At 47.0% G+C, this 12,536-nt stretch overlaps 1 protein-coding gene across 1 annotated transcript; it reads left to right on the forward strand.

Moving 5' to 3' along the window:
* The first annotated feature begins 296 nt into the window (after positions 1–296).
* LOC147706243 (uncharacterized) lies at positions 297–1,277 on the forward strand. Its single transcript, XM_086929600.1, has one exon. It carries the CDS (start codon positions 297–299, stop codon positions 1,275–1,277), a length of 981 nt encoding a protein of 326 aa, XP_086785726.1.
* The last annotated feature ends 11,259 nt before the right edge of the window (positions 1,278–12,536 follow it).

Here is a 12,536-nt window from a genome sequence, read left to right on the forward strand (position 1 = left end):
TGTGGCTTCACCAACAATATCACAGCGTTAGAACTCTTTCCCATTGTAGTGGCATTGTCAATATGGTCAGACACCTTGGCTAACAAGCATTTGGTCATCAGGTCAGACAACATGGCAGCCGTCCATGCAATTAATAATCAGGCGGCGTCATGTCACATAATATTGGGCTTGTTAAGGCATTTAGTGAGCAGGTGTCGCCAGTATAATATCCAGATAACAGCTAAGCATGTGCCAGGGGTTCAGAACAAGGCAGCTGATGCTCTTTCTCGCTTGCAGTGGGGAAGATTCCGGGCAGAATGGCCAGAGGCGCTGCAAGAAATGACTCCCTTCAAAGAGGATTACTGGAGACTAATGCATTAGAAAGGGAACTACAGAATATGGCTGAAGAGGCTTTAGCGGTGGGAACAAGACATCGGTATCAGCGCTGTGTGGACACTTTCCAAAAGATGACGCCGGAAGCTTCGGTGCTTCCGGACAATGTGCAGCAACTGGGGATGCGGGTCAAAAAGTTTGTGGTGTGGGCCAAGGGGGCCGGAAAATCCAGGTCATGGGTTGGGGAGCACCTCGCAGCAATAGCATACTATTCAAAGCTAAAGGGTTTGGAGGATCCGACTAAGGGTTTTGTGCTCAGGGCAGCCTTGAAAGGATGGGCCAAAAAGGAATGCAAGAGGCAGGACAGCAGGTCCCCGATTGATTTTAACACACTAAAAATTTTAATGGACAACATCCCTAGGGTGTGTTACTCAGAATATGAGAGTAAGTTGTTCAGGCTAACATTTTCCCTTGCCTTTTTTGGGGCCTTTCGCATTAGTGAACTAATAGCTAGGGCAAAAGGGGATAAAAGCAGCAGGGCCCTGTTGGTGAAGGACATATCTATAGGCAAACACCAGGTGTCCCTTCGGGTGCGACAATCTAAGACAGATCAGGTGGGAAGGGGACAGTGCATCACACTGAACAGGATGGAGGGGCACAGCTCGTATTGCCCAGTGACGCTTTTAACAGCGTACATGCAGGAGCGGGAAGGTGCTGACAGCAACAGCTACCTCCTCACTCACAAGGATGGGACTCTGTTAACACTTTATCAGTTTACAAGGGTGTTAGCAGCAACAGTGCAAATAGCCGGGCTCCAAAGGGGTCACTACACTACACATTCATTTTGCATTGGGGCAGCCACCACAGCGTTCCAGGAGGGCATGTCCGCTAAAGGAATAAAAGAGATGGGCAGATGGGAATCAGACAACTTTAAGGTGTACATTCGCCCATCATCAGACAAATAAGGAATTGGAAAAGACATGTGTTGCGGCGATTCAGTTGGGGGATCTGGTATACATTCTGTACAGCAAGCTTTACGTATAATAAAAGGATGATGGGTGACGTGTACTCAACATTTCCGTGCTTCTGTTCTAATCCACAGAATACAAAACAGTGTGGGTCATCGGTCACGAATACGTGTCCAGGGCGGCTAACAGGGCTCACTGCCTTGGGTGGAATGCTACGTTCCCATTTCAACGGTCAAGGGTGCAATGGTTCGGAAAAGAGGACTTGCGCTGGAGAGAATTGTGGAGTGTCATTTAGGAATTACGTGCACGTGTGGAGGATCCGAGTATTTTAGTAATTCATCTACGGGGAAATGATCTTCCAGAGATGGGGCGGGGTGACCTGCTTCACACGTTAAAGAAGGATATCACCAATTTAGCCAAGTGCATGGGCCCAACGGATATGGTATGGTCCGAGATAATTCCTAGAATGGTATGGGCTGGTGCGCGGTCCCAAAATGGCATGGAGTTGTCTAGGAAGAGGCTAAATAGCTTAATGGCCAAATTTCTAAGGGGGGCAGGCTTAGGGATTATCAGGCACACTCTGATTAACTTGCGGCAGCCACACTATTACAGAGCAGATGGGGTGTACCTTTCGGACACTGGGACGGATAACCTGCTACGAAATATGCTAGCAGTGTTGTATGCAAGGGGCTGTTGGTAGTTCGCAAGAATGAGGCCGCAGTTAAGGCATTGTGGGGGCCTCGCAGGCAGCGATAGCTCCCGGCGAGGCATGGCGGTACTTACAAAGCATTCCAAGAAGAATACAAAAAGCAGGTGGCGCAGCGGGCTCAGACTACAAACGGGGCAGGCAGGACCCAGGGGGTCACTGGCAAACTCCCCGAGCTCCCTGTGTTCAGGTGAACCGGAAGTAAACAATTAATTGCGCAACTTGGGCGGGGGCGGGGACAAACGCCAACCCGGAAGGGAATGTGTGGGCCCCGGAAGTGAAAAGGTCACATGGCCGGGTGAGAACCGGCTGGTTACCCGGGAGTGAGTAGACACCGGATGCAAAAGGGGCCATACGGTTGGGTTAAAGCAGACGCTTACCCAAGGAGTGTTTGGAAACCGGAGGTAAAAGGTTACCCGGTCGGGCCGGAAGCAGAAGCTTGCCCGGAGAGAAAGGAAAAGGTGTGTCCCAGGGAGGGGGTTACATTGGCAATGATAGCTGCACTGAATGTAGGGCACAGTGCAGAGCTGATGGTGTAAGGACGCAGGGTCGCCAGACGGAAATAATGGCATGTAAAGGATCGCTTGTAAGTGATAATGCCTAATAAACTGCGGCCTTAATTCTTCCATAAAACAAACTGGTGTGGTCTGAAGTTATTGGGATTCGGGCGGTGCGACCATGTGGGGGTGCCTCTGCTGAGCGGCAGCAGAGCAAAATGGGAGAGTCTTGTTCCATTGATGTTAAGGAGCTATAGTCACTAAGAAGGTTTTTGTTCTTTTTCACATCTTTTAGGGTCCTGATGAGAACTCCACAGCAAGTAGGAGTTCGAAACGCGAAACGCGTTTATTGAGCCATAAGACCTTGAAATCAAAAAATACTGCTCCAAATTTATGGGAATCGACAAACCTATTGTCTAAGTATTTTCTATGGTTTTTGTATAATATTGTAATAAGTACTGAAATATAAATAATTTGTCGGTGCTGTGAGTGTGAGGTCGATGTGTTTGAATGTCTGACAGGTTGAGTGACTGAGTATGGAACGATTATGAATATGTAGAGTTGATTGTTTTATCAAATGTAACAATTTTTGTATTTGTTATTTAGATGTTTAAAATGTAAATTTGGTGAAATTCATCCAACTAATGGATTTATAAACAGAAATAAACAAAAAGGATTTATTCAGATTGAGTTAGAAGTCTTGCTGCCACATTGTGTTAAATTCTAATGTGTTTTGGTAAAAGAGAAGTATCTAAGGTGGAGGGGGAGCTCAGGGAGACGGTCAGTGGTGTTTCTTCCCACGCTGAACGCAGCGAGGCTTGCTGTATCCCACACTGTCCTGCTAAGAGCTGGGGAACACTTGCACATTGCCCCCCTGCCCCCCTACCTGCGTTTTTTGCACAGCGCTTAGCGCACTACGCTTGCCACTTCAGGACTTTGACCTCAGCCCCGGGGCCACCGCGGCAGGAGCCGTTTGAGTGGAGGGCGGGGCCAAACTACTTAAAAACTCAGAGATTGTCGTCGCGCTGCGGAGCTCAGGGAGACGGTCAGTGGTGTTTCTTCCCGGGCTGAATGCTGCGAGGCTCACTGTATCCCACAGTGTCCTGCTAAGAGCTGGGTAACACTTGTTTTTTACCTTCACCCGATTTTTAAACCTTGCACATTGCCCCCCTGCCCCCATACCTCAGTTTTTGCACAGCGCTTAGCGCACTACGCTTGCCACCTCAGGACTTTGACCTCAGCCCCGGTCCACTGCGGCAGGAGCCGTTTGAGTGGAGGGCGGGCCATATTTCTCCTTCCTGTCAATCAGGCCACACGATGGGGTAGAGGAAGGGGAGGATATGATTCCGGTTACTCCCTATATCAAGCACAGGGGTCAGAGGACGCGCAGCAGATGCGCGCAGCGGGCGTGCCGCTGGCACGCCGAAGGCCGCATCTGGCCCGCGTCCAGCGCCAGCCACTCTGCCCCTTTACAAGCAGCTCCTAGAGTAGTATTTACTAGGGAGCAAATCCTAGCACTAAGATCTAAAGGCTGCTCTAATGCCACCCGAAGGAATCTTGCGGTATGGACATGCAATCATGATGTCCAGATACCCCATTGTAACAACTGGACCTTTAACCTCACGGAAAACAAAGATACAAGATGTAAAGCACTGAATAGAACTACCTCCCCTAAACTAGATACAATTATCAGAGCATGCTAATAAACTGCAGGTCACTCCCTAAGCATGCCAATGATATATGGCTACTTTTGGAAACAAAACATTGGGATATGATTTTCCTAACCAAAACATGGCTCAGGGTCAGCACAACTCCAGCTGTCTACCTGGCCATCCCTGATGACTATAAGATAGTAGTGGAAAATCGAGATGAGAATAAATTAGGAGGTGGCTTAGCCATCATTGTCAAAAAGGAATGAGAACTATCACACATAAAAATAGTAACCAAAGATGTACTGGAAGCTATCTCTTAAGATCACCATCACCCCCACACTCCGCATAGCAGGAATACTCATTTATAGACCTCCTGGCTAAAATCCCAGAGAGTCATGGAACATTTGCAACTTAATAGCTGACCACTCGCTGAAGTACACAAACTACCTGGTCTTAGGGGACTTTAACATTCATATAGACAACGCTTACTGCTCCCTAGCGTCCCAACTAATCGACTCCTTTAAAGGTATAAACCTTAATCAAATAATTACAGCACCTACACACCAAGCCGGACATTTATTAGACCTAGTATTCACTCATATCCCTTCTCTGGTGGCCAAGAAACCTATCCCTGTGATATGGTCAGACCACTATTTGGTCCCATTCAATCTTAGCTTCACTACCAACCTAGAAGTAGGGTGAACAAACATGAGATACGAAGAAATTGGCGAAGAATTAACCCAGAAACTTTTGGCCCTATACTTCAGAATACTCCTCATGTTTTCTCGGGTGAACCTGATAGTGATGCAAGAGCTTTTAATCATGGGGTCACTACTGCCTTGGACTCCATTGCACCCCTGAAAGAAATGAAATCATCTAGGCATAAACCCTCTGCACCCTGGTTTACACAGGATCTTCAACTGGAGAAAAGCCGGTGCAAAAGACTTGAGCGATTATGGCGAATATCCTACAGCATTGCAGCAAAAATCATCTATAGGAAGGCAGTGAATCAATTTCCTAAACAAAAACACAGCCATAAAAGATCACTTTGCCAGTCAAATTAAAGCATCCAAAAACTCCACAAAAAAAGTTTTCAAAATTGTTCAAGGCTTTATGAAGCCAGTGGCCTTGAAAAGCAACATAACCCCTTCGGAAACTCTCTGTGAGAACTTAGCGAGTTTCTTTCATGAAAAAATTGAAGATATATATACTTCACTCACTGAGAGCGATTGCCCAGTCACACCAAGGTCCCCAAACATTGAAACATGGACAGACTTTGGCCCTTTTAGTCCGGAAGACTCGCTTAAACTACTGCAAAAAATTAAGTCTGGCTCCCCCCGGATCCCCTCCCGGTCAGATTCTTCAGCACATTAGCACACTTGATTAACCCCTTATTAAACGAACTTTGGAATGTCTCACTAGAGACTGGCATTTTTCCATCTTTTTGGGAAACAGCCTTTATACAACCCATCCTAAAAAATGAAAATGCTGATCCAGCCATTTAAAATTTTTTTTAGAACCATCTCCCTTCTACCAGCCCCAGCTAAGGTTCTTGAGAAGGAGGTTCAAAAACGACTAACTTTCTGGAATCCAACAAACTATTGCATGACACACAATCTGGATTTCTTGCTGGCTACAGCACCGAAACAGCTCTACTGGAAGTTACCGAATTTGACACAGTGTCGCACAAAATTCTGCTTGACAGGCTCAGGCATTTAGAGATTTCTGGGACTGTGCTGGCCTGGATCCAATGCTTCCTCGAAGGTAGGTCCAGAAGATACGTTTACAGCCATTTGTCTCATCATCTCGCCCCCTAATTTGTGGAGTCCCCCAGGGATCGGCCATTAGTCCTATTCTTTTCAATGTTTATCTCGCGCCACTGGCCCCACTCATTGAACAGCATGATGTTAGTGTTATGTCATATGCTAATGACACTCAGCTGATTTTTTCTTTCAAGGATCATTCGGAAGCAGCCTTTACCAAATTTTGGGAATGTCCGGCTGATAAATCCACTTGGATGACCAGAAACTGCCTGCGGCTGAACGCCGAAAAAACTGAAGTCCTTTTTTTAAATCAACCATCACCCACTAGTTCTAATCTTTTGTAGACCCTGGCACTCAATCCAGCTTCTTGTCCTGTTCCATCAGCAAGAAACCTGGGTTTTAAAATTGAGACTCTGTCATGCAAAGCCCAGATAGCTCAAGTTTCATCCACATGCTTTTGGAATCTAAAAGCCTTGCGTAAATTCCTTCATCTGCTTCCGGTTGAATGTAGGAAAACAATAGTACACACATTAGTGACATCCCAACTTGACTATGCTAATAGTCTATATCTTGGCCTGCAAGCCTACTTGTACAGAAAGCTGCAGACAATACAAAATGCAGCCGCAAAGCTAGTTAAAAACATTCCCTTAAGACATCACATCTCACCACACCTACGTGCTCTTCAATGGCCACCAGTAAGAAAACGCACAGAATTTAAAGCACTTATTATCACGTGCAGAGCAATAAATGGCACTGGCCCATGCTATCTAAGAAAACGCATCCAAAAACTGAGACACACAAGAAACCTAAGGTCGAATTAATTCACTGCAGTTAGTGCGATACGTACAACGCATGCATTGTAACAACGTGCGTAGTAATGGCTATGCGTTGCTACAACGCATGCATTGTAATGCTTGTGTAGTAACAGTATGCGCACTAACAGCCGCGAAGTAATGGTTGTTCACCTCGCAGATAGACCTAGAAATTCGGGGTGCATCAGGAATAATCTCCTAATTGGCTCCGATGGAGAATGAGATGAGACCGGAAGGCATGTTGAGGCTCTCGTGCCCATTTTGGAGTTTGAGAGTGGAGGGAAGGCACTGACTGATTCACGCTTAGTTTTGGGCTTAACCAAAGACTTCGTCTGCTACTAAGATTAGCTGCGGGAACGGGGCCTTCCTTTCAACTTCAGTTCAGTCGGTCATGGCTTGGGGTCTTCCAATGTTTATACCATACAGCTTCACCTTCTAACCTCGTATGAACTTTGGATTAATCTCTTGCTTGCCGCAGGGCCTGCAATTGCGATCTGACCCTAGGCATCATAAGCATACTTTGTGTCTGTCAAAGACATATTTGCAGAAGTCCCTACGTGAATAGAACTGTGTTCTAGAGAGTGACATTTTCCCTTGCAAACTAAAATGTTTTTTTAGAAAGGGTCTGTAAAGACTAACAAGCATTTACAATGCAACGGTTTTGCCTTTGACAAAGTTAGAGCTATTGACACTTTAAATGACAAATTGTTTATTTATGTGTTAGTTTTGAAAACAGATAAATAAATTGCATGGTCATTTACAATGTCAATAGCTTAATCTTTTGCAAATGCGAGACCTATTGCATTTGCACACACACACACACAGCCACACGCACACAGAGCCCACCCCCCCACACACACACACACAGAATCACACACACACACACAGAATCACACACACACACACAGCATCACACACACACACAGCATCACACACACACACAGCATATCACACACACACACAGCATATCACACACACACACAGCATATCACACACACACACAGCATATCACACACACACAGCCTCACACACACACAGCATCACACACACAGCATCACACACACACACAGCATCACACACACACACAGCATCACACACACACACAGCATCACACACACACACAGCATCACACACACACACACAGCATATCACACACACACCGCATCACACACACACCGCATCACACACACAGCATCACAGGGGAGCAAAGAATTATGTGACAGTGGAGCAACGAATTATGTGACAGGGGCTCACATACAACAACGTGAACCAGGTTAAGGAAGATGTCAGGAGATAAGGCACAAAACCCCAACTAGCCCTTCGGGTCTCTCAAAAACAGTATTCAGAGGCTCGGCACCTCTTCTCACAGAGTAAGCACTATCTGCACTCACTGTATCAGCTTCCTGTGTTTAGGGCATGACTCAAAGGCAACGGTGAGTTGTCAAACTCATGGAGAGTCACAGACAAATTCTGTAAGAGGGACAGATAAAAACAAACATGTGCCTCGAATCAGAACCGCACATTCGTCAAACCCAGGATGGCAAACCCAGGTTCCCTAAAGGGGTAATCATTATTTCATTTTCCCCGGGTATCCCTCAAGTCCTGAGCGCTACTTACCAAACAGTTCACCCAAACTCGCTGGTAATAGCTGGTTTCACCGTTCCACAATCACTAGTTATCAACTGGGAACTCTCAGAACTCAGCCCGCTGAGATCAGTGTACTTGTGTCGCAATCAGGAATCAAAATCTAAAACAACAAGCCTCAACTAATACAGAGACAGACTCGCATGCATACCACAGTCCACAACAGAGTCAGTTACACTCAGACAGAAAGACAACCTCACAAACACCTGGAGCATGGTTTGTGCACACACCATAAGGAACAATGCAGCCCAACACGCTCGCAAGAATATATGAAGAAATTAAATGACATATGTAGCCAGACAAGAAGCGACAAACCGACAAACAAGATCAGTAGACCAGAGTACACCACAACAGCCTCAACTAATACAGAGACAGACTCGCATGCATACCACAGTCCACAACAGAGTCAGTTACACTCAGACAGAAAGACAACCTCACAAACACCTGGAAGCATGGTTTGTGCACACACCATAAGGAACAATGCAGCCCAACATGCTCGCAAGAATATATGAAGAAATTAAATGACATATGTAGCCAGACAAGAAGCGACAAACCGACAAACAAGATCAGTAGACCAGAGTACACCACAACTCGTTCACACGATAGACACAAAATTGCCGCACACAATATATACATAAATTCTTGCGCACATTATAAGATAGGCAAAATAATTATCCTGGTAAACGGACAACAGGCCAACCCGCACATCGCCAAGCACAACCTTGGGCTCAGGGAAATACTTCATGTCAGGTACCGACAGAAAACGGCACAGAGACACGCAATCGGACAGGCACACAAAAACACGAAGAGGCAGACACACACTGGGAAAGGCACAAAGTCAAGCAAAGACAGGCACATAGAAACGCCAACAAACGGACACAGAAATATAAAATCAAGCAGGCACAATCCACAAACTGGCACATAGAGACACATTCCGACAGTCATACAAATAAAAGGACAGGCACATAGAGACACTGCAACAGAATACACATACAGCAGCAAATACACAAAGATGGACAAAGACTTGAGCACAGCAGCAAGAACACACTCGGGCCATTGAAAGTCCCAGTGCAGAAACTCAAATGGACCCAACGGATATCCCTGGTGAAAAGAAAATAAACACATTTATGCAAGCACACATAACGTTACAAGCCTACGCATACACACAACAAACGCATACAGAAAGGTGAGCCCCGCCAGGAAAACTATACATGCTGAGACAAGGACTGAGTTATGTTACGCTAGTTGACTCCATGGGGGTGGTGATACGTGGTCAGACGTGGAGTGTCAAGCACAACAGCCCACGCTGCACAAATGTGGGGGGTCTGTGGTGCGTACTACTGCAGACTGAAGCCTGCACCAGAATGAGCTCTCTGCAGTCGGTGCTGGGTGCGGCTGGTCGATGTGAGCCCACACTGCAGCAGCAGCACACAGGCCAGCTGCCACCGAGCCCAAACTGCGTGCCGTGGAGCAGGCTGTGCCCGCACCGCAGCAGGACAGGCCATCTGCCAGCATGCCGCTGCTAGTACCTGCTGCGTGTGGTGGAGCTCAGCCCATACTGCAGCAGCGTGGGGCAAGCTGCCGTCATTCGCTCGCTGCTCACTGCCACTGGTCGCATTCGGCTCGCCCTAGCTTCTGCAGAGCCCGTTGGATTGGAAGCTAAAACGAGCACGGGGAGGTTTTAAAGGGAGCGACTGAAAGCCAGGGTTCACGATTACCCTAGCCAACAAGGCACGGACAGCGAGAGGAGGGGCCGGCAGGAACGGGGGAGGGGCGGGTTAACAGAAACACGAACAAAGTTAACAAGGCACGGACAGCGAGAGGGGGGGGGCGGCGGGAACGGCGGAGGGGGCGGGTTAACGGAAACACGAACAAAGTTAAAAACAAATTAGACAGCGGGAGGGGGGGCGGGAACGGGTACACACTTACCTGCTCGTCAACATAAATCGCGCAGCCCACTCCTGCAAAAGGCAGGACGAGAGTAAACAAAACACGGCTTGAGAAAAAAAAAAAAAAAACCCCGCCCACCGAAGGCGGGTGCCGGATCAATGCCGGACCAGATTCGGGGGCGTTCCAGAGGGCTTTTGGCTGACGTAGCGTGACGTCACCAAAAGCGAAACATTCTCGGGAACGCCCCCGAATCTGGTCCGAGATTGACGGACAGAGCCCTCTCCCAATGGCTAGCCTCCATTTATGGAGCTAGCCAATGGGAGGAGGGGGCGGATACCCGACCCCACAGAGAAAAACATAAGGTTTTCCTAGTGCATGTGTACTTCGTACTTCGTGCGCATTTGCTAGGCAAAACCTAAAAATAGCTTCCTATTAATCACAGGCGAAACCTAATGCATTTACCAATGCTTGTTGTATACTTTGATGTGTCGCCTTAAGTGTGACCGGTAAGCCTAGACGTGGGGCTTGTGCACACTGTATCCCTGGAACAAATCTATACCCGGCGGATGAGCCCTTATCCAGGGCGAAACCAGCCTTTGGTTGCTTGTGTTCCGGTTCAGAGATGACATGGTTTGGCATTCTGGCCAGACTGCTCCCATTGGAACAGGGTCATGACTTCCGTGCATACAGATGAGTCTATGCAAAAAAGAAAAACGATGGACTGGCATGCTACACTGAATAAATACTGGTGGCTGAGATTAATTTAATGCATTCCATTAATCACTTTTTTGTATCCCTTAATTTTTTGCCAGTGCCTGGTCCTGGCCCACTTATAGCAATGTGTCCGACACACCTGGCAGACACTCCCTCGACTGGCCCCCAACATGTTTTTGGGAAACTCTCAGGGAAAGAGTACTGCCAACAACTGACTTGTTATTGGAAGACATTTCATTTCACTATTACTGTGTCTCAGTTCATTAAGGAGAAGATTCACAGACAATGTTATGAAAGCATACATATCAAGAAACCAAAACAAGCATTTGCAATGCAATAGGTCTCGGATTTATGAGAGTTTGAGCTATTGACATTGCATACGACAATGCCTTTTACTTTTGTTTTCGTTTTTAAAACATAAATAAAAGGCATTGTGATTTACAATGCCAATAGCTTAAACTTGTGTAAATTCAAGACCTATTGCATTGCAAATGCTTGGTTAGGACTTGTGCCCTGGACAGGGGGTCAGGGGAGTGATAGACCGGCATGACTAAAGCAGAAGGGCGTGGTAACAAAAGGGCAGGGGTGGAGACAGACGCATGGGTAAAGACTAAGGCCCGGAGAGTAACAGAATAGGAGGGGAACAGACAAAAGTGCAGGGGTGAAAGAGAAGCATGGGTAAAGATACAAATGTCGAGGAAAAACAGAAAGGCAGAGGTAGAGACGGAGGCAGAGGTAGAGACGGAAGCACAGGAAAGACAGGAAGGCAGGGCAGAAACAGCAGGTCACGGGGAGAAACAGAAGGGCAGGAGTACAGACCAAACACAGGTAAAGACAGAAAGACAGGACGGCAGGGGGAGAAACAGAAGGGCAAGGGGAAAAGCAGAAGGGCAAAGGGAAAAGCAGAAAGGCAAGTGGAGTGAAGGAAGGGAAAGGTAGAAACAGGAGCCGTATTAAAGACAGAAAGGCTGGGAAGAAACAGACTGGCAAGGAAAGTGACCGATGGGCATGGAGGAGACAGAAGGGTATGGGGAGAGAAGGGTATAGGAAAAACAGAATGTTGGGGAAGAGTCAGGCGAGTGGAGAATCATATGGTTGATGAAGAAACAGAAGGGAAGAAATGCGTTACTTACCTGTAACAGCAGTTATCCAGTATTGGTGTCTTTCATAGATTCACATGCCTGAATCATTCCCCGTCGTCGAGACGGGAGCCTCCGGTAAATAAAAAAGTAATGTCCATAGACATACATAGAGAGAAAGGGTCCAAGGGTCTCCCCTTAGTAGCCTTTCCTTGTCCTTATGTAAAAAGGACCAAACTGTCATAGTCAGCCAATCAGCTCCGACCTCCCTCTAGAACCTTCCTGGGAGGAGCCTCAGTCCCTCAGATTTTCGTACGCACCCAGCTAGGTTTGGCGTAATATAGTCCGAGAGGGAAGTGAGTCCTTCCAGGGGAGGCGGGAGGGTTGCATGTGAATCTATGAAAGACACCAATACTGGATAACTGCTGTTACAGGTAAGCAACGCATTTCTTATCCAGTATTAGGGGTGTCTTTCATAGATTCACATGCCTGAATCAGA

This window comes from Lissotriton vulgaris, chromosome 7 (assembly GCF_964263255.1).
Source record: "Lissotriton vulgaris chromosome 7, aLisVul1.2, whole genome shotgun sequence".
Classification (NCBI taxonomy): Eukaryota; Metazoa; Chordata; class Amphibia; order Caudata; family Salamandridae; genus Lissotriton; species Lissotriton vulgaris.

Excerpts from the sequence above, each read along its gene's own strand:
- LOC147706243 (XM_086929600.1), top strand. The coding sequence starts at position 297 with ATGGCCAGAGGCGCTGCAAGAAATGACTCCCTTCAAAGAGGATTACTG.